This window comes from Mixophyes fleayi, chromosome 2, assembly GCF_038048845.1.
Source record: "Mixophyes fleayi isolate aMixFle1 chromosome 2, aMixFle1.hap1, whole genome shotgun sequence".
NCBI classification, from domain to species: domain Eukaryota; kingdom Metazoa; phylum Chordata; class Amphibia; order Anura; family Limnodynastidae; genus Mixophyes; species Mixophyes fleayi.
The window spans coordinates 144,264,675-144,291,389 of NC_134403.1; the positions used below are offsets into that span (position 1 = coordinate 144,264,675).

Below are 26,715 nucleotides of genomic sequence, written 5' to 3' on the forward strand. Positions count from 1 at the left end.
TGACAATGACATACTAAATGTCAATGTATAGGTTTAAATTACCCTTTGAAATTTCATTTGGATTACATGATCTTACTCTAAAGGATAAGGTTCATCACCTGAAATTGACACTTTTTAGAATAAGTGTGAGCAGGTTAAAAAAAAAAAAAAAGCCAACCAAAAAAGGCACTAAAAAAAAAAGGTGCTACATGCTACTTAAAGTCACTATGCCCCCTGCCCACCACAGAAAAATGGGACAACAGAATGCATATGAAATCTATAATTAAAATTACCACAATTATGTTCTCTTAAATTATACATATTATCTGGTTGTGTGTATATATTTATATATAATTTAACTTTATATATTTTCCTGATTATCTACAAAATACACATATTAGTAAAACAAAAATAGATTTTTTTTAATTACATCTCACACAAAATGCATGTTAGATGTGATATGCCTCTTCTGCCAATTTCTCCTTATGTGACACCATCAGGGTGTGTGTGTAACTGAAAACTGTGGCCTCCACTCCAACCAGTGACATTTTGTCAGTAGATGTGTCAACGTGGATTAGGTCTGCATATGGTGTTCATCTCATACGTGTTTATACGGAATGTACATGAAAAGGTTTGTACTGTATGTACCCTTTAAAGAAAAGACATTGATAGTTAAAAATTTGTGCCAGAGATCTGTCTGATGTGATGTGTTTAGGCTTCACATTAGATGAATACATACAATATTTTAGCTACAGTAGGTTTCACAGAGGTAGAATTGAAAAGAAAGAAAAACAGAATGAAATAAAGGTACATGCACATTTCTAACAGGCAGTGATGATATAAGGTGTGGCATTCCACCTATGACACTTCTTGAATATATTCCTTTTTCAAATGATCAGTATCAGTCTGCTTGAATCTTTTTTATGTGGATCTAAAAGAAAAAAACCAAAACAAAAAAAAACCAGAGAAATAGCCGATTACAAATATGCAGGCAGAACAAAGCAAAACTGGTAACGTTGTTTTGGCACCAACCTCATTAACAATGATCCAAACAGCTGAATTCTGTAAAACTGAAAGACGGAATGCTGAAATGGGATTTAGGCTGGGGTCTACAGGTCCTTCTGCAACTCCATCTTCAAATGTACCTTCAAGCGAAAGGACAGCGACAAAAATGGCTTTATTTTACCCGATGCATAAAGAATTATATTTCAAGCTACAAAAACAGAGTGTATAGTATATACTAAAGTAGTTAAAGTGTATGTGACATGGAATACTTGCTGCAAGGGAGGCCAGTGACTACAGACAAGCAACATTTTCAAAAACGTTTCAATTAAATATTCACCTCGATTCTGCAACTTTACATATTGTGCCAGCAGAATTTGGCCTTTAGTGTTCACAGTCCTATCTGTACCTCAATCACACCAGCCAACAGAATCCACTGACAGTTGTCATCCCAGTTATATTCATAGATTATGAATTCTGCAAAATTATATTTTCATAGATTGTAAGCTTGTGAGTAGGGCCCTCTTACCTCTCTGTATGTAAGTATTACCCAGTATTGTTTTATTAATGTTTGTCCCCAGTTGTAAAGCGCTACGGAATCTGCTGGAGCTATATAAATAAAAGTCGATGATGATGAAAATGTGAATTTATAAATAGAGTGTACAGTGGCATTCTGCAGAAAAGTGTAGCTAAAGTGGAACTCAGTGATTGTATTTCCAGAACTTAACACTTCTGAAATGGCCTATACCGCTGGAAACTTGATCAGTAAAAAATGTATCTGCAACTTTGGATGTCTCCAGCGGGTACATCAGCAATTGAGCCATCAAGACTGGAAGCGATAAAACAATAAAACACCAAATAAAGTATATCTGATAAGACCATATTTCAAATCTATCAGTTTTCGAAAGGGGGAATAGATGCACTTTAAAACAAAGTATAATTTTTAGATTTTTTTTAGAACAATTACAGCAGGATTTTTTTTTACAATTGACTAACTCTAACCTGTTAATGGCAGCTGTTTATTACTCCAAGCCAACGTTAATAAGCTAGTTACAGAGACCATGGCCTGCAGTGCATGGCCTTATACGTAGAAAGCGGCTGTTAGCGGCAGCATCCAGTTCCAGTTACGTGGACAGGAAAAGTTATTTTTGGTTTTTGACCACAGGATGATTAAACACAGTATTCAAATTGAACCCTGTGTGCAGCTCAATGCGCAGGCTTGTTTAACAGATGTAAAACCTGTAAAAAAGCCCCTCTAGATCCAGTGTAACCTGACTGTCATGTCAATTGTTGTTAGGTGCAGCTTACATTAGAGGCCTGAGACAGACTCACTAGCTAAAACATAAAAAGTAAAAATAGAATATACCTTTTGTTTCTAGATGACAATATATTTGGTATTCCTATACTGGGAAACTACCTAACTATTTTGTTTGTTGCACTAATTGGGTTAAAAGCTACTATGGAGAAAAGTATATAATTCTAAGGTTTGCCTGCTAAATGCTTTTAAAATAAAAAATAAAAAAAGTTATTTACTTTACAAATATATGAACTAGAAGGAGCTAATGCTGCTAACCTGGTAACAGCCTCCACTATCATACCAATTAAGTTGAGCCAGACTTCATAAAAGAACAAAAAAAAATGATAGTGTGGCCTGGTATGAGTGGAGAATGGTCACATAACCTTTTGGCAGAGGCCTGTATTGAGGTACATTTGTTTTCATCTGTGCTGCTGAAAAACAACTACCAACTGGAACTAAAAATGCTGACGAAACATGTTGTCTAAACTTAAAAATATGTCTCAACTCACACTGTAGCTGTTGTCACTGTGCCAGAACCCCTCTGTATCACATGATAGCTGATCCCTATGAGCTACTTAGGACTCACTATCAGGAGCCAAGTACTTTGTAATCAGGACATATTTGTACATGAGCCTAGAAAGCTCTCCTTAAACTGGGTACACACTACAGAAATTTCAACCAATTTTTTATGTTGAGTGATTTTACATGCGATCTATGGTCCGATCGCTCGGTCCATGGACTGCATACATACTAGTCTTGTTTAGGACGATAAAGGGAAGAGCGGACGTCCCTTTAGCGACTTTTTACAGCCATGTTGTGAGCAATGACTGTAATTTCGTACTCACTGTGGATCGGTCAGAAGTTTATACACACTACACAGCGGAAACGAGATTGGAACGAAAATATTAAACGGTACGACCAACCAAATGAGTCGACAATCGTCCATTTGGGCAGACTTTCAACCATCGTGTCACCGCACACACTGACCTGACTTTTGAACGAGCGGTCGTATGCCGGCTGATTTACCCGATTATTGGATGAAAACTGTGTAGTGTGTACCTAGCTTTACAAAGAGCACTAACAAGCTGTCATCTGAGTTTGCTGCAATAGTTTGTGTGAATCTCACAGAGTAATGCTTGGACAGCCCCATTAAAGCATAAAGGAGGATACCTTACACATACTCACAAGAAGATTACCTCACTGACCAGAAACAGGACATAGAAAACCGGGATCATTGGGGATAATCTGGAACAGATATTGAGGAGTACCTTGGGGGGGGATATATTTCATGATATTTTACCTGAGTCTGTAGTTATAGGGGAGCTTATTATGGCCCATAGAGCATTTAGTAAAATGTAGACTCCAAATACACTACCTCAAGATGTAAAAGTACAGCTTCACCCTAAACTCCACCTTGACAGCCACTACATTTTAGGTGGTCATGATCAACTTCTTTCAACATATTTCTCCCGCCACCCCTGCTAGGAAATGTCTTTCTGCTCAGTCCATTAAAGGACTGAGCAGTCCATTAAAGAAGGGGATTTCCATTTACACTAATAAATATTATAATAGTATCTACGACAGACAATAGTAGACTATGACAGATGCCAGGTTTCCTGAAGAGTGCCACCAGTGTGATTTCTTAAGCTCTTTAGGCATCAGAGTCCTCACACTGAAAGATCGTTATTTGTAGCTTTCAATGCTTTTAATTGTTAGATGATGCTCCAGTTAACATTTTGGTTCCAGATATCTCCCTTCCATTTTTGCCTAGTTTTGACTATGGACTCCATTTCTAAATATTAATTTGACTTGTACTCTCTCTGGGCCAAACAACTAATGATAAGACATTTAACTCTACGAGATCTCCTGTGTTACTAGTCAAGAATTTGCAATGCTGTATATAGGACCTTGTGAGGATTCCTTATTTAGTCTTAAATGATTCTTGTCTGGTTTGATGCTTATTCCAATTGCTCAACAGCTCTTTTTTTTTTGCTAGAGAACGTGGCTTCTTTCTATACCTTACTTCTCTTTGTCACCCCCCTTCTACTACCCTTCTGGACTCCTCTCCCTAAATTTGCAATGGTGGCTCTCGGTTTGTTCTGAGGTAGAATAGCGTTTAAGTGAATCTCTTCTATCTCATTATCTGGTGTTACAGGAATTGTCAGAGTGTTTGGAAGAATATTTCTATGACGATAATGCTGATATTACTATGCCAGTATTATGGGCATCAGTATTTATTTATCTTTTGACAATCGCACCTTGCTGTTAGACCTAGTTCCAGATCCTTGGTTAGCTGTGCTGCACAAGCCAATTCTTTCAAATTAATAGCACATATGTTCTTAGACATGTTTGCCGTTATGTAGCCAAAAAAGTTAAAGTTGGATCTATGATCTATTCACAAAGTTAAAGCCAAGTTTTCTGTAATGGAAGATATCAGAGCCTCTAACAAATTATACCATTCTTGACTACCATGCAATATGGGATTCATAGCTGTGCATTTAGCTGTGCATTGAGCGTACTGAGTTGCTGTGTTTACTGTACTGTGCTGTCTCCCATTGTATTGTGATTTTGTTTGTCTCTGTATGGCGCTGCGGATGCCTTGTGGCGCCTTATAAATAAATATTAATAATATTAATAATAATAATTCATGAATTATGCCATCTGATAGGAAGCAGTAAGGAAGGATAGGGAGCAGCTTTGGGTAGGGTGTGGGGGCCTTGCTCTTCTCTTTGTGTAGTATGGAGTCTTGGCTTATTCTTTCTCCCTTGTCAGTAGTTTTCCCAATGAATCACTTCCAGATTTTCACACTGTGGGGTAAATTTATCAAGCTGCAGGTTTGAAAAGTGCAGATGTTGCCTATAGCAACCAATCAGATTCTAGCTATCATTTTGTAGCATGTACTAAATAAATGATAGCTAGAATATGATTGGTTGCCTTAGGCAACATTTCCACTTTTTCAAACCCACAGCTTGATAAATTTACCTGTTTCTAGTTTATGTTATATCCTAACCTTATGCATACCTACTAGCTTAATATTCTGTCATCCATGACAGTATAGCAAAGTTTCACCACTAAAACAAAACCTTGTACATTATAACAAATGATTTCTCTATATATAGTGTTTGCACATTTTTTGTACATGCTTACATGCTACAGACAATAGTTTATTACCCTATTATTTACAATGTATATCCTGTATCTTATTAAAAGGTTTTATCACACACACACTGTAATTATATATATATATATATATATATATATATATATATATATATATATATATATATATTTGATGTTTAACAGTTACAATAAAAAAATTTTTTTTTTTAAAAAAGGAGGTTGTTAGACCTTATCTTAATAAATATTAGGTGTATCCTTGATTACATTGCTTACAATGGGAACTCCCATTTGCAGTACAGTATCAGTACAGTGAAAATAAAATATGACTATTTAATCTACTGGCGACAAGATCTTACCTATTCTGAAGAATCCATCCGACAGGCGCTTCTCTTTGACATCATTCCTTAAATCCAAAATATCTTTCTAAAAAGCATGATGAGACAGGTATTGCATGATATATTATATCTCTCTATATCTCTTGCATACGATATATTATATATATATATATTTTTTCTTTATTATCGGATGGATAAAAGCATTTCAGTAGTAACACACATTCGAACTCCTCTGTGGGATGTCCAATCCCTGTAAGGATGTGCGTTTACCCCGTTCAGTTTGAATCTAAGCACGTAGAATCTAACAAGCCTCTGCAGAGTCTGATGTCAAAAGTCGGCAATTAGATCCTGCAGCACACGGGTATGCGGCGCACTGAAAGGTCTTGGATCCCTACTACCATCAAGGTAGTAGAATATTCTTTTAGAACTATTGGAGTAGTTATGTGATGGCTTCCGTATCTGTCCATTACACAACTGTGAAATATTGATACTATCTTTGCCATCAGTGAAAGGATATACAATATAATACTTACTGTATATATCAGAGGTGTACTATCTCCCTTGTACTATATTTATATTACACTATGATGATCTTGATTTTGTTTTTTTCACACGTGTAAACCAGAGATTGAAAGAAGAAAAAAATATTTTTTCTACACAAGGACAGTAGGAGACAATACATCACTACAAAGAGACTATATACTCGGTTTTATTGTTAACGTTTTATTTCATATCACATTGTGTTATACAATTCATGGTTATACAAATTAGTGTTCACTATATTATTAGATCTCACAAGCGCAGATTTGCACTATTTTTTATTTTCAATTGGATTCTTAGACATCCAGGCCACATTGAGTTAATAGGGAACACCAAGCTGAATCTAAGTATTGTGAGTTTATATTATAGATGCTCACTGACACACTTGTTTTGGTTTTGGATCTGGATTACCGTCGTGTTTTGGTTTTGTTTGGTTTTGCAATTTTGTTTAAAAATCAATGTTTTTGGGCATAAAATAACCAAATTTAGTTCTCCACCTGTTTCTTGGATAAGTAAGGTAATTGTAAAGCTAACAAATTATGAAAAAAAACAGTTTAATTCCTGGTAGGCCGTCATTAATTCTACACACAAACCAGATTGTCTTCCTCTCCATCTATGCATATTGGCAATGCAGCCATCGTCTTTGGGTGTATATTACACCCTACACTTATAGTTAAATATCTAAAGAAATGGACAACGGCAGTTTGGTTTCTGTCTCTATAAGCCCCCCTCCACTTGTAGAAAATAGTAAAAAATTCAGCCGTTATAGACTCTAGAATATAAATATAAATGGAGAAAGGCAATTTGGTATCTGTCTGCATCATCCTCATCAACATCAGCATTAGCGCCCTTGTCGCCTACACAAATCTCCCCCTCATCCTCTTCTAATTCCAAAGTGGCATCCTCAATTGGTGTATCACCAGCTACACTCAGGCTGTTCAGGCACACATCAGCAGAACTGCTGAAAGGGCCCTTCTTCATGGGTACACTAACAGAATGATCACGATTAGACATACCACTGGTGGATGGACTCTCCACAGGGATTGGTGTCATTTCTGATTCAGAGCATACATTATCCTCTAATGCCTTACTGTTTTCTTGCAGCTCGGCTTTCACGCGTAACAGTAGTTGTGCCCCACTTTTAGACTCCAAATTACTTGGTCTTGCTTTGTCACAAGTGACCGTACAAGAAAAAGGCTCAGTAACATTTTTTGATCTGCCACTAATAGAGAAAGGCGAAGGCCTCATACTTTCTTTGCCACTGCGTGTGTAGAATGGCATGTTGGCAATTTTTTTTTATTTATTTTTTTATCGGCAGTTAACTTTTCCTCAGTTACACTTCTTTTTCGCTTCAACACAGTAATTTTTTTGGGGGTGTGTGTTTTTTCCCCTGATTTAAAAAGACTATGTACTTTTACATAGGCTTTACCAGATGACGTACTGGGAACACTACTATCAGGACTGGTGCCAGCACCTGCTTGCTGATTCTGCTCATATGTGGACTGCTTTGAATCCATTTTAATGAGCCCAAAGCACTTGTAGTGCAAAAAAATTGTATAGATACTGCTGATAAATATCACTTTGACAGCCAGAAAAATTAGTGTTTCACACTGGGGAATATGGGACACCCCAAAGCACTTGTAGTGCAAAATATTGAAAAAAAGCCTCCTCTAACCTCCTCTCTTCCTGCCCTAACAATTGGTAATAGAACTGGAATTAATAATAGAATTGAATAGATTAGAATTGAAATAATAATACAAAGAATAAGGTGTACAATTATTGCTCTGTCCCTGCTCTAATACAGCCTGTGATCTAACCCTGCTCTCTCACTCTGTCGAATGGCAATGGATTGCTGTGTAGACGGGTATTTATGCTTTTTAAATATCGCGAGAACCGAGCTCCGACTACGTCATGATGACGTTTTGCCTCGATTTTGATTCCGATTGGGCGGGAGACTCGGCTCGGTACTCGGATAGGCGACGTTTGGGTGGGTTCGGATCTCGGGGAACCGAGCCCGCCCATCTCTAGTTTATATAACTGCATTTATGTGTCTGCAGTATGAAAAGTACATTCACAGTAGCTGAACTCATTTAACTATTATTTATTCTCCGATTACTTTATTATTTCTGCTTCCACTGCCTCCTAACATTTTGGGCCTGTTTGTTTGTCTGTGTCCTGTGGCTGCTATAATGCAGATTTGTTATTTATTACAACCCTTGAACGTCATTAAAGTGCACTTATTGCCTACATATAGTGGACACAACTACTGTGTGGGCTGAATGAATATCCTTAGGATTGCAGTAAAATCAACTAGGAACTAGTAATATAGTGCTTGTAAATTAATAACCAGCATATTGATTCAGTCCACAAAACGTCTGCATCAACTGTGTGTAGGCAATGGGTAACTTTAATTAGATTTTATTAGCAGGAATGCCCAGTGTCAGCACTTATACATCCAACCGGCATCATGGAAGCTTGACATTCAGGAGTGCAAATTATATATATATATATATCTATCCAAACGCTATCCAGAAACAGTGATGGCTCCAGGGCGTATAAATCACTACTGCCTGTACTGTGAGAAGCCCCTCTTAAAAATTGCCCGGCACATGGAGCATGTTCACCACAATACGACTGAAGTAGCCTGGGCTCTGAAATTCCCCGAGCACTCGAAAGAAAGGTGCATGCAATTGGTACATCTTCGCAATAGGGGAAAATTTGTGCACAATGCGGAGGCCAAAATGGTCTATCCATCGATCCTACGGTTAACCACTGGGCACTACTTGCAAAAGTCACCCTGACACAGGTGATCTTGTTCAAATCGAAGAAGGGAAGGGGAAGTTTAAAAAAATGTTGCCAACTACCTTCTCCTCAAGAGATACCTCGGATCTCCACGAACATGTGTCCCTAGCACTTTCTGAGGTTGAGAGGAAGCTCTGCCGGCACTTCACTCGCATTAAAATCCGAGGAAAATGAGGGAGAAAAGTCCCCATCCTGCTGACACCAGCCATGCAAGCTGCAATGGAACTTCTCGCCGAAAAGCGTGACACACGTGGAGTGGATAGCCAAAATGTCTACATGTTCGCCAGACCAGCTGCCTTGTCACACTTCAGAGGCTCCGATTGCATACGACTGTTTGCGCGAGAGTGTGAGACCAAGCGTCCCGACGCACTGTCTTTCACGAAGCTTCGAAAGCACACTGCCACGGACTCGAAGGTCCTCAACTTAAATGACAAGGATCTGGATCAGTTGGCAGACTTCCTTGGGCACAACATCAGGGTGCACCAACAGTATTACCGCCTCCAACTCGCCAAGATCAGCAAACTGTTAATGGCAGACTGGCAGAGTTCAAAGGCAAGAATTTGGACGAGATGCACATTGATCCGGTCGGTAAGTGGAAAATCTGGTGTCTGATGTATGCTTTGGACTTTTACATATCTGTTTCTTTTCAGAACCGGTCCAGCTGAAGAGCGACATGTCAGATGATGAGCACTTCCACGTCAGAAGAGAGACGGTGTATGGACCTGGCAACACGGGACCAGTGCCCAGCCATGGCTTCCACAGGTAGGTGTAGCACACAGTTTTTCTAGGCAGAAGAACTTTGCCTTCTCTGTATTTTGCGGAGCCATAATGGACCACTCTACTTCCTTTCAGGTTGCAAAAGAAGTGCAGAGGAAATCCTGGGACAGAGAGGAGGTCCAGGCTGTGGAGAAACACCTGATGAGGTTTATACAGACATGCCGGGTGCCCGGAAAGCGAGACTGTGTTGCGTGCCTCATGGCTGAACCATCCATACTCAAAGATGGGAACTGGTCGGGGGTGAAATTCTACATAAAGAACCGTATAACAGCTTTAAAGAGGGATCAAACGTGCCTGAAATGATGCAAAGTGGTTGAACAGTACTGTAGCCTCCATGGCTAAGTGTCGGTGTAAGCGGGCATGTAGATGTCCTCAGACGGCCAGGATACACAAAACTTTCCTTATCATTGTTATTATTTATTAATTTATGTATGCGGGTATGTGGATGTTCTCACACGGACAAAATACATGACATTTTCCCCATCTTGCAATCCGTGTCAGTACTTTATGCAAAGTCAAAGTGCAAATCTCATGTGGTAACTCTGGTGACAAACTGCTCCTACACATACCCCTATGATTGTTCTGTTGACAGGGCATTAGGAAAGGGGTGTGTCTATACACCATGTTCCAGACATGGGTCCTCACGATGCAATAAAAACAAGTGTGTGTAATATTATATTATACACACACACACACACACACACACACACACACACACACACACACTGCATATCTGCAATATAAAGTCCCATGAGAACACAGAGAAAGAGGAAAAAAAGTATTCAATCAGTGTCACCTGTTAATAACCTAGGGGCGTGATTCATTAAGGATCTTAACATAAGAAACTTCTTATTTAAGTCTCCTGGACAAAACCATGTTACAATGCAAGGGGTGCAAATTAGTATTCTGTTTTGCACATAAGTTAAATACTGACTGTTTTTTCATGTAGCACACAAATACTTGATAGCTTATTTGTACACTGAAATTTAAAGTTGATATTTGTAAATTGATAAGTTTTTGTCTTCATTTTTTGTGTTTGCATTAAGTACATTTATCATACTATTATTAATGACTACTGTTCATAAAATGCATTTTTGCAGTTGCTCCTGATTGCAAACACATGTTCTAGTAGTATACGCAACTGTCATAACCATCAGTCAGCACTTACACCTGACCTGGAACTGGTGCTACTAATACAACTGAAAAACGACAGACAGACAGACAGAAACAGTCCCCCATTCTGCCCATGAAATCGTAGGCCATCGTAAGTGCCCTTTGTGCTTCATGTTGAATTGCATAAACTTGCCTTCTCTAGCGTATAGTTAATTTCTGGGCATACACAGAGCAATTTAATGCAAAACACGGCACATATCATCAGCATTTACATTCCTTAATGAATCAGACCCAATATGTACATTTGTTTTATTTCTATAAGACAGGCCATGTTTCAAGCAGAACACACGTTATTGTTTATGTGCAGACTGTATAGAAATCAACAAATGTTTTATATATTTCATCTCATTAATAAGAAAAATAGTTCTAGTTAGAGCAGCAGTTAAATAGTATATAAACTTTTTACATGTCTGTGGCCATCATACCTGGTAAGATAGTACCTCCACAGTTGTGTTTACCAACAAGTCCCCTGGGTGTTCCGGGTTGCCACTGCGAAACAAATACCTACAATCAAAATAAAGAATTGTATTAGCAACAAAGAATTGTAATGTCTGCTATAGACAAATTGGCCCATCCATTCTGAGCATTTCAGTCAGTTTAGTGTTCTATTTTCAATTAGATATGTTGGAAGTTTATTTCCTAAATTTCTTACTCTGTTAGAAAAGGTTCACATATTTTCAGTTGTTTTCCTGTGCAAATAACACACACATGACATAGGAAGCTTCAATAATCAGCTCTTTAACAGCCCTTAAAGTTTTTTCAACCCTTTATTAATTTTCTGCTCTCCCACATCCCATCAAGTATCCATTTTTATTTATTTATACAGGTTTGTTATTTTCTTCATGGGGCTTCCTCTGTAATTAACTATATTTGATAGCACATTGTAGTGTTTAAATCTACTATGAAGTTGAAACATTTACAGCACATTATAGTGAATCAGGGAATCCAGGGGAAGTTTCAAGAAAACTAGGCAAGCGTCCTTTGGTCGAGAAGCCAAGAGGCATGAACAGTCTACAGACAACACCGACAGCACTGGAATCCCTGTGTAAGCAACTGAAATTAAAAACAGCTTTGTTATGGGGGATTTAAAACAGATTGGAGGGTAGAGAGACCCTTCTGTTACTTACAGGTTTCAATTATGTTTTCTGGGCTCTAAGAAGTTAAAATGAAACATCACGCATTTCTTTGTATACTTGTTCTTGATACCCTTTCCCATTCTTGAAGCATTATGAATGTGAGGACTCCAGAACTGGCCACAATACTCTTGATTAGATCTAAGTAAGATCTATACAGTGGCATCAATACTACTTTCCCTATCCTGCTAATCATATAGAATCAGTCAGTCAGTTTGAGGTCATAAACAATGTGAAACAAACAAGTGTAACTAACCATGCATAATAAGACAATGTAGATAACGTTGTTCATTAACAAAAATGCAATTTCCAGTTATTTTACAGTATAAGCAAAATACATTTATTAATAGTGGTCAGAGAGGTATGCTTCTTCACATCTGGTGGACCTGTCCTTACATAGTCCCCTTCTGGAACAAGGTCTTTTCTATCCTTAATCCCATCACAGAACGTCCATTAGCCAAGGAACCCTGGATTGTCCCTCTTCTGCCCTACGCCTGAAGAGCGTGCTACTTCTAATAAATTGATCTCTCACGTTCTCGTGACTGCCAAATCCCCAATAGCTAACCATTGGAACAACCCTGTCCCCCCTATAATATCGGTTTTTAAAAACTATGTCTGGCATATTGCAAGCATAGTGTGTATTACTTACTATCTCCATGACAAACACCACAAGCATGACCTCGTCTGGGCTCTCTGGTACCCTAGGAAAAGCAGTAATTCCTTGCTTACCTCTGCCCCATCCACCGCTTTGTGACTTTTCATTCCTATTGCAGTTCGGGCTCTGAGCCCTCTCTGGAGCCTTCAGACTGGGCACCAGGCATCTCGAAAATATCTGGCAAGTTGTGTTATCTTTCTGTCTCATACTTGCTGTTATATACCTGTGATCCTGTGTCTAGCATTTGCTTTGATAAGTACTTTCTACCTGTCCACCCCCTCCCCCCACCTTATCTTCCCCCTTTCCTAGCTTACCTTTCCCTTATAAGTAAGGACACATATATCTGTGTATGGACACAATGCTGACTATTGGAGAGAATGTTGTCTGGGGTATAGTACAGTTTAGAGGGGAGAAGAAACAGAAGTGATACCATAGAGCAGCGATGGCCAACCTGTAGCTCTAAATTGTAGTTCCTGGCCGGGAGCATCAATATAGTTGTCCAGGTGCCAGCAATGGCAGATTGGAAACCATTCAGCTGCTTGACTGACCGAGAGCAGCCACGTCTTGTGACCTCATATGAACAATGCAAGTCACAGTGTCACAGACAATCCAATGAGAGAAGGAGGAGGTAGAAGTGTAGTGTGCTCTTCCTCCTTCCTCTTCACCCTTCATCATCATCATCATTTATTTATATAGCGCCACTAATTCCGCAGCGCTGTACAGAGAACTCATTCACATCAGTCCCTGCCCCATTGGAGCTTACAGTCTAAATTCCCTAATATAGACACACACTCACACAGACACAGATAGACAAAGAGGGAGATAGACAGACAGACAGAGACTAGGGTCAATTTTAGATAGCAGCCAATTAACCTAGCAGTATGTTTTTGGAGTGTGGGAGGAAACCGGAGCACCCAGAGGAAACCCACGCAAACACAGGGAGAACAAACAAACTCCACACAGATAAGGCTATGGTCGGGAATCGAGCTCATGACCCCAGTGCTGTGAGGCAGAAGTGCTAACCACTAGGCCACCGTGCTGCCCAGTGTGTATTACTTACTATCTCCATGACAAACACCACAAGCATGACCTCGTCTGGGCTCTCTGGTACCCTAGGAAAAGCAGCACCCTTCCTCTTCACGGGCAAGTAAGGGGCACGTGAGATCTGATGGCATTTGAAGAGGCTGACGGGCATTAAAGCAGATGTGATGGCATTTGGGGAGATCTGATGAAATATGTAGGTCTGTTGGCATTATGATGGTTTTATGGGCAGGCAAGGGGCACGTGGGGAGTTCTGATGGCATGTATGGGGAATTTGGGTATATCTGATGGCATGTGGGGAGGGTGATAGCCATGTAAGAAACATGTGGGGACATCTGATGGCATGTAGGGAGGTTGATGGTCATGTAAGGGCATGTGGTGAGATCTGGTGGCATGTGGGGAAGCTGATGGGCATGTAAGGGACATGTGGTAAAATCTGGTGGCAGGGTGGGGAGGTCTGATTTGTGTGTGGAGAGGTATAATGGCGTTTTTTTTTTTTTTTAAAACCGAACTTATTGTCTTTCCCCCCGCTCATTCCCCCTCCCCTTCCGACCTTTCTATCACCGTTCTCAACGCCTCTATTTCCCCTGTTCCTCAACTTCGCTGCCTCGGCGTCACCCTTGACTCCTCTCTCTCCTTTGCCCCTCATATTCTCTCTCTCGCTAAATCCTGCCGCTTCCAGCTGCGCAACATCGCACGCATTCGGCCCTTCCTCTCCCAAGATGCCACTAAAGCTCTTGTCCACTCTCTTATTATCTCCCGCTTGGACTACTGTAACCTCCTCCTTACTGGCCTCCCCCGCTCTCATCTCGCTCCCCTTCGCTCCGTACTCAATGCTGTCACTCGGTTCATTTTCCTTTCTCGCCGCTCCTCTTCTGTCTCCCCCCTCTATCAATCCCTCCACTGGCTCCCCATCCCCTACAGAATCGTGTTCAAGCTCCTCACTCTAACTTTCAAGGCCCTCTCCAACTCTACTGCTCCCTACATCTCCAACCTAATCTCCATTCACGCTCCATCCCGCCCTTTGCGCTCGGCTAACGACCGCCGCCTCTCTTCCCCCCTGGTTTCCTCCTCCCATGCTCGCATCCAAGACTTCTCCCGTGCTGCCCCCCTCTACTGGAACCAGCTCCCCCACTCCATCAGAACTTCCCCCAACCTGTCTAGCTTCAAACGGGCCTTAAAAACCCACCTCTTCCTTAAAGCCCTCCAGTCCCCCACCTAATTGACCGCCTCCCAGTATCCCCCTAGCCCCCTCCCACTCCTGCCCTTCCTCCTGTCCCACTCTTACCTCCCTCCTTTTCATTCTCCTCTTCCCCCCTCTCCGTCTCTGCCTCTGTTCTCCCCATTCCCTCTTCCTACCATTGCGTCTCTGTCCGGCCTACCCTCCCCTTAGATTGTACGCTCCTTCGAGCAGGGCCTCCTCTCTTTCTGTTCTCCACCACCTTTACTCTGCTCTTCAGCTCCTTGTCTCTTCCACGAGGTCCTCCTGTCCTTCTACCCCGCTTGGGGCTCTCACCTCTCATCTAGCTGTACATTGAGCTTCGGAGTTACTGTGCTTTTTGTTAACTGTACCGTGCTGTCTCACCCTGTATCGTGTTTCTGTCTGTCCCTGTACGGCACTACGGATAGCTAGTTGCGCCCTATAAAAAAAAAAATTTTTTTTGGGGGGGGGGGGGTCTGATAAGCATGTGATGACATATGGGGAGGCTTATGTGCATGTAAGGGGCATGTGGGGAGTCTGATTGCATTTGGGGAGATGCGATGGGCATGTAAAGAGGTCAGTGAGCTACGTTCAGAGGTCTGAGAGATTGTGGATGCAGTAGCAGTGTGTGCTAGTGTGAAGAGACTATAAGTAGCCCTTTGAACCCTCCTCCGCTCTGCAGTGCAGCGCTGTGCTGGTTTTGGTCATTATTCTGAACATTTTGCCACCGTTGGATATTTCCAATGCATGTGTGTATGGTATACATGCACATGTTTATACTGGGTATATGTATATGCACACACATATAAATGTTAGAGCTGGCTCTTTGCAGTACCTATAGATCATTTTTGGCTCTCGGTCTTTGTCAGGTTGGCCACCCCTGCCATAGATACATTAATATTATATTAACCACTGATATTATCTTCTTTAATAAAAATAGATTGCACAAAAAATAATATTATTAAGTATCATATAACCCATACAACTTTGACACAGTTCTGGACATACAACCATTCTGGCATAAGTTCCATCCAGACAACTATCTATTCTTGGTCCATGAAACAACACGCTGGGTGATGAGAGAGAATGAAAATGCCACTGAACTGACAGTATAGGCAATGCCAATATGAAAGGGCATCCTGTTGTACTTGCAAACCTATATGAAAAAGTTATGATACCCTAACAGAATTCAACATGTTTGACATTGTATGTAAGCTTGTTAACCATCTCACAGCACATTCTGGACTTCTGCAATACAACGTCCAAATAGATGAATCAGTTTGTTCTTTTCCGACATCAAATTATATGTTTCTTGCTCTCCCCATTAATCTGCAAGTAGCTATGTGTGAAAATGTGACTTACACAATAACTATTTAATAATGGACATTTTTTGCCCTATTGCCTAAATTGAAATCACAGGGTATTTAAGTAATCATGCACACCTAAATATGTGATCCTGCCTTTTGCAAGCCCATTGAATTACTTTATGGTCCTCTGCTTTGAGTTTGTATTTTTCAATGGTCTCTTATTTGCAATGAGCCAAACACATGACAGATCCCAAACCGAACATGCAATGTTGAGAATCATCTATTGTTTTAAAAAAAAAAACAAAAAAAAAAAACACACGTCAGAATCAATCTGTTTAAAATATGAAATAAGTAAAAATAAAAAAAAGTGCAGGAGCTTTAAGTCAATTCTAAAATATCACTTATTTCCATAATGGAAAAGCATATCGTTACCACATAGTGTTTTATACAATTGGTGCCTTTTCTCCCAATAACAGTCCTATTCCCAGCAAGTTTGGGCCCTTGAATATTTTAAATTTAGTAGTAAACCTAAAGACCACAAATAACTCGTGGCCCAAAACAAGTTGCTGGGCCCCAATTCACCTTCAATTGACATACTGAACTTAAAAAGAAATATGGTATCAATGACTGGGCCTCACAGCACTGGGATCATGAGTTAGATTCTGACCAGGGCCAGCACTAGCATTAGGCAGCTGCCTAATGCCAGCAGTTTATGGTGGGTACCACTGAAGTCAAATACATTGTGTAATACTGTGCAGCAACATCTTAGCTTACCTTACATGGCTGCCGCACAGCTTCAGACAGATCCACGGGGAGGGAGGTTGGGCTATTGATCGCTACCGCTCCCCGAATTGCTGATAGGGCGCACCGCCTCCCCCCTCCACTGCCCCTCACGGACTGTCGGGTGTGACGTCATCATCACGTCCTGACAGGGTCAGTGAGAAGCCCGGTAGAGAGGAGCAACTTCACGAAAACAAGTTTCAGGTATGGAAAGACAGGGGAGGGGGGTGTTGGTATGCTGCAAGGGGGAGGACATTGAGATCCAGAGAGAGGACATTAAGATGCAGGGGGAGGGGGGGGCAGTGTGCTTGAGAGGGGACATTGCAATTCGGGGGTGTGGGGGGGAATCTGTGTGCTGTAGGGGGGACATTGAGATGCGGGGCAGAAAATCGAGCCTGAGCATCTCTAATTATTATATATTCTCTTTACAGTGCTGCATAGTATGATTGCCGATATATAAACAACAATAATAATAATAACGCAGGGTACACACATTATTAAATCAAATTACTTTTCTTTGCTTTAGTAAGCTTTACATGATGTTATTTCTATAGACTATTAGACTAATGGCAATTGGTTTCTTACAAAAAAATTAATTATCTGGGAGTATTTTGTTTGCTTTTGAAATATGAAGCTGCTATTGTAATTGTATATTTGAATCATATGAGATTATATAGGGATCCATCTACTGCTTTCAATTACAAAAGCAGTTGACTTTACATGAACAATAGCTATACAAATTCACTTCAATTTATAAACTTGCTCATCAATTGCTTATGCAAATAAACCATTTGTCTCTCACAGGCATATAAGAAACAATAGATTGGATTAAACATACTCAATATTAGGCTCTGTAATTAATCTTCCTCTACTCCAGAAATTGTAATATACATTGTACACTAGAATACTTAGGCTGTCTTGTAAACAAATAATGTATAATGAAGAAAGACAATACAAATCCTTAAGGAATTAGAAAAGTGTACCACCATCCCCATGGCTTTAATTATTTAGTTATGAAGTATTTTACCAAAAATACATTGAGAGTCACCTCTCATTAGTAAGTACTTCCTGGATACATCATAAACAGCTGTGACCTAACAAGGACAAAAGGCATAAAACATTACAATCTACGGGCCCGTGTCATTAAGGAGAGCAAAGCAAAAAAAAAAAAAAGGAGCAACTCTGCACCTGGGCAAAACCATGTTGCCTTAGAGGGGGAGGTAAATTTAAAATGTGGGGACAGATTTAGAGTTGGGATAGGGTATGTCCTAGATCAACTGTAAATGTTAGTGTCAAAATAAAGCTATCAAATATTTGTCTGTTACATGAAAATGCAGCCAGTCTTTTCAAAATAATAAACTTATTTGCACCCCTTACATTGCAACATGGTTTGTCCAGGAACAAATTTACTCTGAACTGAAAGACATGTTTAAGGATCTAAGAGTGGTTTAAGTAACTCAGGTAGGTTGTTCAAGGAGCCTGGTGGGAGAAGGCAGCGCCTTCACATTCCTTATTGAATTTAGGTACCAACAACAGTCTCCCTGAGATAGATCTAAGGTGGTAACTGCCATTAGCTGCAGGGGTAAGTAGTCTGTTGAGGTAATTGGGCAGCTTAACAAGAAAGTTTTTTAAAAGGACAAAGAGGGAAACGTATAGACTCCATTGACAGCAAGGCTACATCAGGTAGCCGATCACAATGTCGTGATTAATGGCGATAAGAGGTGTGGCATAATGGGTTGGGGACATGGCTCATGCAAAACATAAGTATTATGAAGTATGCTATTATTTAAAACAATGACTTATCCAATGGTATGTTGCAGGATTTGAGTTACATTGCGCTGAAGATTGTTAAAGGGAAATCATTTAAAAAGTATCCTTTATTAAACAGTGGACGCACAATGGAACTGTCACCTTCACAATGATACTAACCTTTCTACATGTACCGGTTTATCAAACTTAAACAGGATGAAGTCTCCAGCTACAGGTGTAATGGCCCAGAAAAAGTCCTCCCCTAAGTAAGTCTTTTCTAGTGTGTGGCCTTGATACACTTTTAAGGAAGTCGAGACCTCAGCCGGAGGATTCACATGAATTTTATGCAACAATGGTTTTAAGAAATCTTTATCCTAGAAAAATAACATTAAAAGAAAAGAGAATATCAGTGTTGTCATCGTCATTTTACAATTTCTTGCTTGATACATGAAAAAGAAGGATTCGCTTCTAAATGAGTGACTGAAACTAGAGACTTGTCCGTAAAAAGGCTGCACCCATACCCACAATTGCATATTTTCATACACTTGTACCGCAAACCTGCTTAACTATGTACACATCTTTTTATTCATGTCTTAATATTTATTTCTGTCTACTATACTCTCCATTCTATACAGGATTGTTTGAGGTCTTCAGGGAGTGCTTCATATCCATTGTGTGTACTGCATTTCCTGCACTGAAACTGCTATCATCAGCTCAGGGACAGTTTTTACCATTAGGCAACCTAGGCACCTGCCTAGGGCCCAGCGGCCCCTAGTGCTGCCCCCCTTCCTCAGGGCAGGGAGCACCAAGTGAGGCGATCTCCTCTGCTTGCCATCCCTCGCTGCCACTTGTCCACCGGCGAGGGAAAAAAGAATAAAAATTGTTCACTGATTATCCTGCCGGCAGTCATCTCCCCTCCTACCTTCCTATTGCTTTCTCCTCATCTGCTGTTGTCCGTCGAGCTCGCAGCTCCTCAGCAAGTCCTCACTGAATATGACGTCACGCACGACATTCAGTGGAACGCATGGAACAGAGAGCAGCTGCGCGCTCGACGGACAACAGCAGATGAGGAGAAAGCAATAGGAAGGTAGGTAAAGTAACAGAGGGTAGGCACAACAATGGCATACTATGATAAAGGGGACAGAACAGGATAAGTGAAGGAGCAAATAATGGAGAGCACAGTGTGAGGGGAAACAGAAGGGAACAACACATAATAGGGGGCACAGTGTGAGGGGATACAGAAGGGGAGGAACACATAATGGAGGCACAGTGAGGGAAAACAGAAAGGGAGCAACAAATAATGGGGGGCACAGTGTGATGGTGAAATGGCAAAAGCATGATGGAGGGCACAGTGTGATGATGAAGGGGGTACAGAGTACTAAAGGGGAAACAGTGTGAAGGAGGAGCGAAAGTGATAAATGCTTTGATGAAGTAGGGTACAGCGTGACTATGGTGTGCACATTTTTTTCTCTTCTCACCAAACTAATTTGCCAAAATGTATTTGTTTTGTAGGGGGGGGGGGGGGGGGGGGGGTGGTACACAGGCTCAGTGTGCTTGCACTGGCCATGCAAGAAATGAAGCGACATCATACAGAGGATCGAGGTAGACTGAGCAGAGTTGGACCAATAATAGCAGCCAGCAGGGAGTGAAATAAAAGTCAACAGCAAACGTGAGTAAAGAAAAGTAATCATTATAAAAGATTATTGAAAAAAAACAAAAAACTCCTTTTATTCAAATATAATTATTGTAATAATGTACACTCTCCGGTCAAAGTTTGAGTTAACAATTTCTTAGCTTTAAATGCCTTTTATCAGACAAAGTGAAAACTTGATTGTTTTCACTTTGTTTGATATAAGGCATTTAAAGCGATGAAATAATTTTGTACAGCATCATTTGCACTCTGTATTAGGTAAGCATTTACACATTTAATATTTTTTGGTATAACATTGTTTGCATTATCTTTTCTAGTAGGTGTTAAGAGTGAATATATGCTATGCTAAAAAATAAATAAAAAAAAAAATATATAGTGCAATGGATTGTTTCAAGCAGCAGGGCCCCAAACCAGTATATTGCCTAGGGTCCCATGAGTGTAAATCCAGCTCTGCATCAACTACACCATCAAAACCACAGGTTCACCTGTGTTTGTACGATGGGAGCTTACACTGACTGCTACCTTGGGTGCTTGTGCCAAGTACCCAAGGCCAACATACACAAACCATTCATGTGACGTTAGTTTAAAGATAGTGTTACGGGCATGTGGTTAAATGCTGTGCTATGCCCTGCAGTACTGGCAAGCTGTAAATCATTCCAATAGTGACACATTATAGAATTATATAGTGATTCACTAGGACACTGATGCTGCAGCACATAAGGGAAAATTAGTGTATCCCCTTGACTATTATGTAATACTGCAGAAGTGATTCACACTTTCAGAGTAATGCATCACAATACATATTAATCTTATACAAAGTAAAGCTACATATGTAGATATAGATCACAACTGCTACACACTGAAATATGTTTAAGTGTTCACTTGTAAGTTTCTTTTTCTAGTTCATGGAAGACCACATATCTGTGTAAAAACTGCATTGCTACTTACTGTGAGTTTCTGTATTTTCCCAGCTAATGAAGAATGCAAGCCAACATGCTGGAAAAGGGATGGCCTAAACCGAATTCGGAGATTAGATTTCTGCCTGTCACAATGTTTCTTAAAAAGAAAACCAGAAACAGAATACAGAGTATGTCACCAAGAACAAACACTAAACATACATAAATATTTATTACACTAAAATACATACTTACATACATACATACATACAAGTTAACCCGTGCATGATACTCATGCATTCTAGTCAAATCAAGCTACTTAAGGTGTTAAAAAGGTTCTTGTCATGCATTTGGGCCATAGCCCAGGCCTCAACCACCAACCACTCCCCACTGTCACCCCCGGCAACCACCAACCACTCCCAACGGTCACTTCTCCTTCAAGAAATATATATATATATATATATACACATACATACACTTTTTTTTAAAATCTTTATAAACACTTTTAACAATTAACAAATTAAAAACATCTTAGTGTGTGTGGAAAAAAAAATTCCGAAAGTGCTGAAATTTGGTATACTAAGAATTTAGTAGGTCAGTGTATAACTCTGCCCAGCAGGTGGCGCTGCAGCTTGGTTTTATTTTTTCCACACACAGACAGACTAACACACGCCACTAGACATTTATATTATAGAATATATATATATATATATATATATATATATATATATATATATATATATATATATATATATATATATATATATATATATATATATATATATATATATATATATATTATTCATTCCACAATTGATTCTAAGAATATCATGACATGGGTGCAGATGTCACTCTGAAAGCTTTCTTGTCATTCCTAGTCATTCCAAAATAGGCCTAAATATGTGTATATGGCGAGATATGTAAATGGGATTATGCAAGGAAAACAATCAATTGAGTTAAAATGCTTTGCAAGTAATCCCAAACAAACTGCATTGTAATACACAGGGATTTGTCTTCTCATTAGACATACTACTTTAAAGGCTCCAATCTTTTATTACATTACATTCAGGAATGAATGTGTACAATATCCTTGTTATCATCATCAGCAGCAATTTATAAAGCACCACTAATTCTACATCGCTGTACAGAGAACTCACATCAGTCCCACACATACAGATCGAGAGACTAGGGTCAATTTGTTAGCAGCCCCTTACCCTACTAGTATGGTTGTTTGGAATGTGAGCGGAAACCGGAGCACATGGACGAAACCCACGCAAACACAGGAAGAACATACAAACTCCACACAGATAAGCCATGGTCAGGAATTGAACTCATGACACCAGTGCTGCGAGGCAGAAGTGTTAACCACTAAGCCACCGTGCTGCCCTTGTTATATGAATTCATAGTTTCTACATTTGCTTTATTTAGACTGCTAGCAGAGTTCACTATTCGCTAGAGGTGCTATTAATCCTTTTCTGTTCTCCATCATCCCTTTGCCTTCTCCCACAGATCTACAGACAGTTTTATTTTGGTGTAATAATCCTCTCAGAACATAATATTTTGGGTCTGTGACCTATTGGCAAGAGATGTGTGTGACAGGATTCATCTCGGGAGGGGTAAGACGTCATTATGGGCTTTATCAGGCACAGAAAAGACTGAAAACATGATGAAAGAGCAGGCAGAAGTAGCCGATCCAACATCCCGAGTTTTCTCATAGCTTGCACAAAGGGATAACATTAACACTATGGGGTATATTTACTAAAACTTGTAAAAAGTAAAAATGGAGATGTTTCCTATTGCAACCAATCAGATTTTAGCCATCATTTATCCACTACATTCTAGAAATGATAGCTAGAATCTGCCTGTCTTCTGTATACAGTCCACTGTGCTAATCACAATTAAACAAATATATTTTTTGTCTCTTTTACTGATGCTAATGATTTAAGGGGCTTAATTATGTTTAGAAGTCCTTCAATAATCATCAAAGTATTTAAATTAATATTCAATTAATATATAATCAAAACAGTGGGAATAATTTAAAATGCAATGAAAGGGTTTAAATAGGCCACTTATCTGTTGGGATAATTTAATTTACAGAAAGAGTACAAACTGAATAACTCTACAAAAATGACACAGCATATCTATATATGAGATTCATGAAAAACTTTTTCACTGCAGCTATAGAATATGCTACTGGAACAAGGAAAAGCAAAGTCAGTTTTAGGACTCTTTTAGGTCACTGGCTGTACTCCATTGTATATGTCTGAGCTGTTGATTCAACCAAACTCCTATGATTGCATGGTTCATGGATGTGCAGAAACGAGGTATTAATATCACCTCAACCAGTCTGCACCTTGTTTCTTACAAACTGTGGACTATTAAAACATCCTCCTCCTGGAATATTTCCAGGAGGAGGTCAGTACGTCCACAAGTATTGGAGCCTATCCTTGCCCTGACATCTGTGGCTGCCTAGCATGTTCAGCCGGGGAATGTCCCAAGTGCAGTTAGGCTGGCAGGGTTAAACAGAGGAGGCTCAACATATTGTCGCCACCGGGCCAGAGGATGTGTTACATTGGTGGGAAGAAATTTGGAGTGATACTGTAACCTCCCTGCAGCCTGCTGTAAACCTGGGTACTGTAACAGAGATTCCAACAGAGTTGCACCCAGGATTTGGCACTGGTTTCCCCAGTCCAGTTAACTCCCCGTCTGTGGAGGAAATGCTCCCTCCAGATGCTCCAGAGGTGAAGGAGGTGAGCACAGGCAGTGTGAAGCCCCTATGTACCCCATCTCTTGTACCACATTATTTTGGGAAGGAGAACTCGGGCCCAGATTTTTTGGATTGCATTCTGCTGGGACCGTTTAAGGTTTTAACTTTAAACAGTGAAGACTTGGCTTTTGGGAAGGCTTTTGAGGGGGGAGAGCTGACTACAGGACCTATAGATCCATTTACTCCTCTGCAGCCAACCGGGACTTATTGGGTGGGAAGGGCCAGTGGAGAACGCTGTGCAGTAACCCTGTTTCCCCATATAGATTTGCTGGGGGTTGTGAGTTCCGTGAACACAGACCAGTGAAAAAAGAAATGGTGCTTTTGGAGTTTGCCCCTGTGCTGCTCAGGTTACTGCACTGGCTGAGACTTGTGTAGGGCCATCGGACATATTGACATGTACCGTTTCCCTTGAAACTTGTCCAATCAAGCAGGTCCTTCCACCATGGGATTTGTTTGGCTTAATCCCCTGGGACACCGGTGGGAAACTCAGAAACTATAGACTGCGGCCTACAATCCCCTCGGACCCAGGTGACACCCCAGCGGGTCAATTCAGTGGCTTAGGCCAGAGACTTTGTACTTGCGGGAGGAGGTTTGCTTGGGACGTGCCACAGCCACCCTGGAACCAGGGCTAAAATAAATGGGAAGGAAAGTGGAAAAAATGAGGTATTAATATAAATATTGGTCCCTGGAGTACTGCAGTTGCCCTGATCTACCTCTCCAGGTCTTGGGGAGCTGTGTGTCCGCCAAAAGTGGAGTGACAGTGACTCAGGGCCACTACCTTGCTGGTAGCCTTAAAGGAAAGAGGGGAAGAAGCTGGATGGATATAGACAGCCGTCCCTGAGAGTGGCTAGGATACTGGTGAGGCGTTTTCATTATACCCTGTATGTTGTCTGTACCAGACTGTAGTGTTATTTGTTTCAAGTTATTATTTAAATATGTTTATTGCTGTTTGGTGCTACCATTTTGTTAAATAAACTTGTTTATTTTTATTTCAGATATTTGTCTGTGCGATTTTAAACCTTGGGTAGGACAGCTGTGCGGCGCAGAAGGTTACGTTAAACCCTTGTATCCTCACAATGGACAAAATACCATGACTGTTTACTTGCAAATGCATTCTTAGTACACATGTTCACTGCATGGTGGAGGTATGTAATCCACATAGTCATAATGAGTGGTTCTTGTCCTTGGTGTAAATGATGGTGGATATAACATGTTTGTCCACAGCTACATAGTGATAAAAGAGTTCTACTCCTAGCATAATGGTGAGTAAAGATTGTCTGCATTCATATCAAAAGGAAGAACTCCCCCTGAAAGTGACATATATGTTAACTGATACTCCACTAGAGGCACTGGAGCTAGGAAAAAATTGTGCATAAAAAGTGTTAGATAAGATCATAAACTTTCCAAATAAAATGTGTATAGGCACATCAGTACGCATGTTACTGCTAACATTCTTTACAATTCAATGTAAAACTAATATAGCACTTTAAAAATACTTACTGCATCTTTTTCTGGGTTACAGACTTTTACCCATAATATGTGATCCAGAAGCCAGTCAATAGGCTTCTCCTTATAGAACATAAAAATGAATTCAACTATGAGTGTGATATCAGGAGCTTGAAACATTTTCCCTGTATTAAAAGAGGGAAAAAAAAAATGAAAACAAACTACACTATGGCAATTTCCGCATATTTCACATGTTTATGGATTACTATGGCCAAATGCACTACAGTTATTTCAATGTTAATCCTATGCCTCTCTGGTGTGTGTGTGTGTGTGTGTGTGTGTGTGTGTGTGTGTGTGTGTATATACATATATATATATATATATATATATATATATATATATATATATATATATATATATATATATATATATATATATATATATATATATATATATATATATATATATATACACACACATATACATACACACACACACACACACACACACACACACAAGTTAACCCGTGCATGATACTCATGCATTCTAGTCAAATCAAGCTACTTAAGGTGTTAAAAAGGTTCTTGTCATGCATTTGGGCCTAGCCCAGGCCTCCTCAGGGGAAGAGCGTTACTTCCCGACGCAAGCGCCCTTTTTTAACGTGGTTTTGTCCACATGTCACCACCTCATCATTTTTCTCCATCACCTCATCCTTCATCTTCATTGCCACATCCTTCATCAAGCTACTTAAGTTGTTAAAAACTTCCCACGGTCACCCCCGGCAACCTCCAACCACTCCCAACTGTCACTTCTCCTTCAATAAATATATAGGTCAGTGTATAACTCTGCCCAGCAGGTGGCGCTGCAGCTTGTTTTTTTTTTTTCCCACACACGCCACTTGGCATTTATATAGTAGATATATGAATAATCAGATGCCCTTTCTTTAACATGCCCATATCTTGAACATCATACCCCCTCCTTCCCCAGGGCTTTGACAATTTGTAAGTATTTTTGTGACAATTTCACCATATTTCATTATATAAAAAAAGACTGGTATTTTCCAT

General features: G+C 40.1%; 1 protein-coding gene across 4 annotated transcripts in view; it reads right to left on the reverse strand.

Moving 5' to 3' along the window:
• Window positions 1-376: 376 nt before the first annotated feature.
• The window catches only part of MGAT4A (alpha-1,3-mannosyl-glycoprotein 4-beta-N-acetylglucosaminyltransferase A), a 66,233-nt gene continuing 39,894 nt past the window's right edge, over window positions 377-26,715 (reverse strand). For all 4 annotated transcript variants that reach the window (XM_075200141.1, XM_075200142.1, XM_075200143.1 and 1 more), the window contains 7 exons: window positions 25,706-25,836; window positions 21,491-21,598; window positions 19,072-19,265; window positions 11,451-11,529; window positions 5,755-5,821; window positions 1,012-1,124; window positions 377-910 (listed from right to left, as the gene is read on the reverse strand). In XM_075200141.1, coding sequence (XP_075056242.1) covers window positions 881-910; window positions 1,012-1,124; window positions 5,755-5,821; window positions 11,451-11,529; window positions 19,072-19,265; window positions 21,491-21,598; window positions 25,706-25,836 — 722 coding nt within the window. In that variant the 3' untranslated portion in view covers window positions 377-880. The remainder of the gene's footprint in view (window positions 911-1,011; window positions 1,125-5,754; window positions 5,822-11,450; window positions 11,530-19,071; window positions 19,266-21,490; window positions 21,599-25,705; window positions 25,837-26,715) is intronic.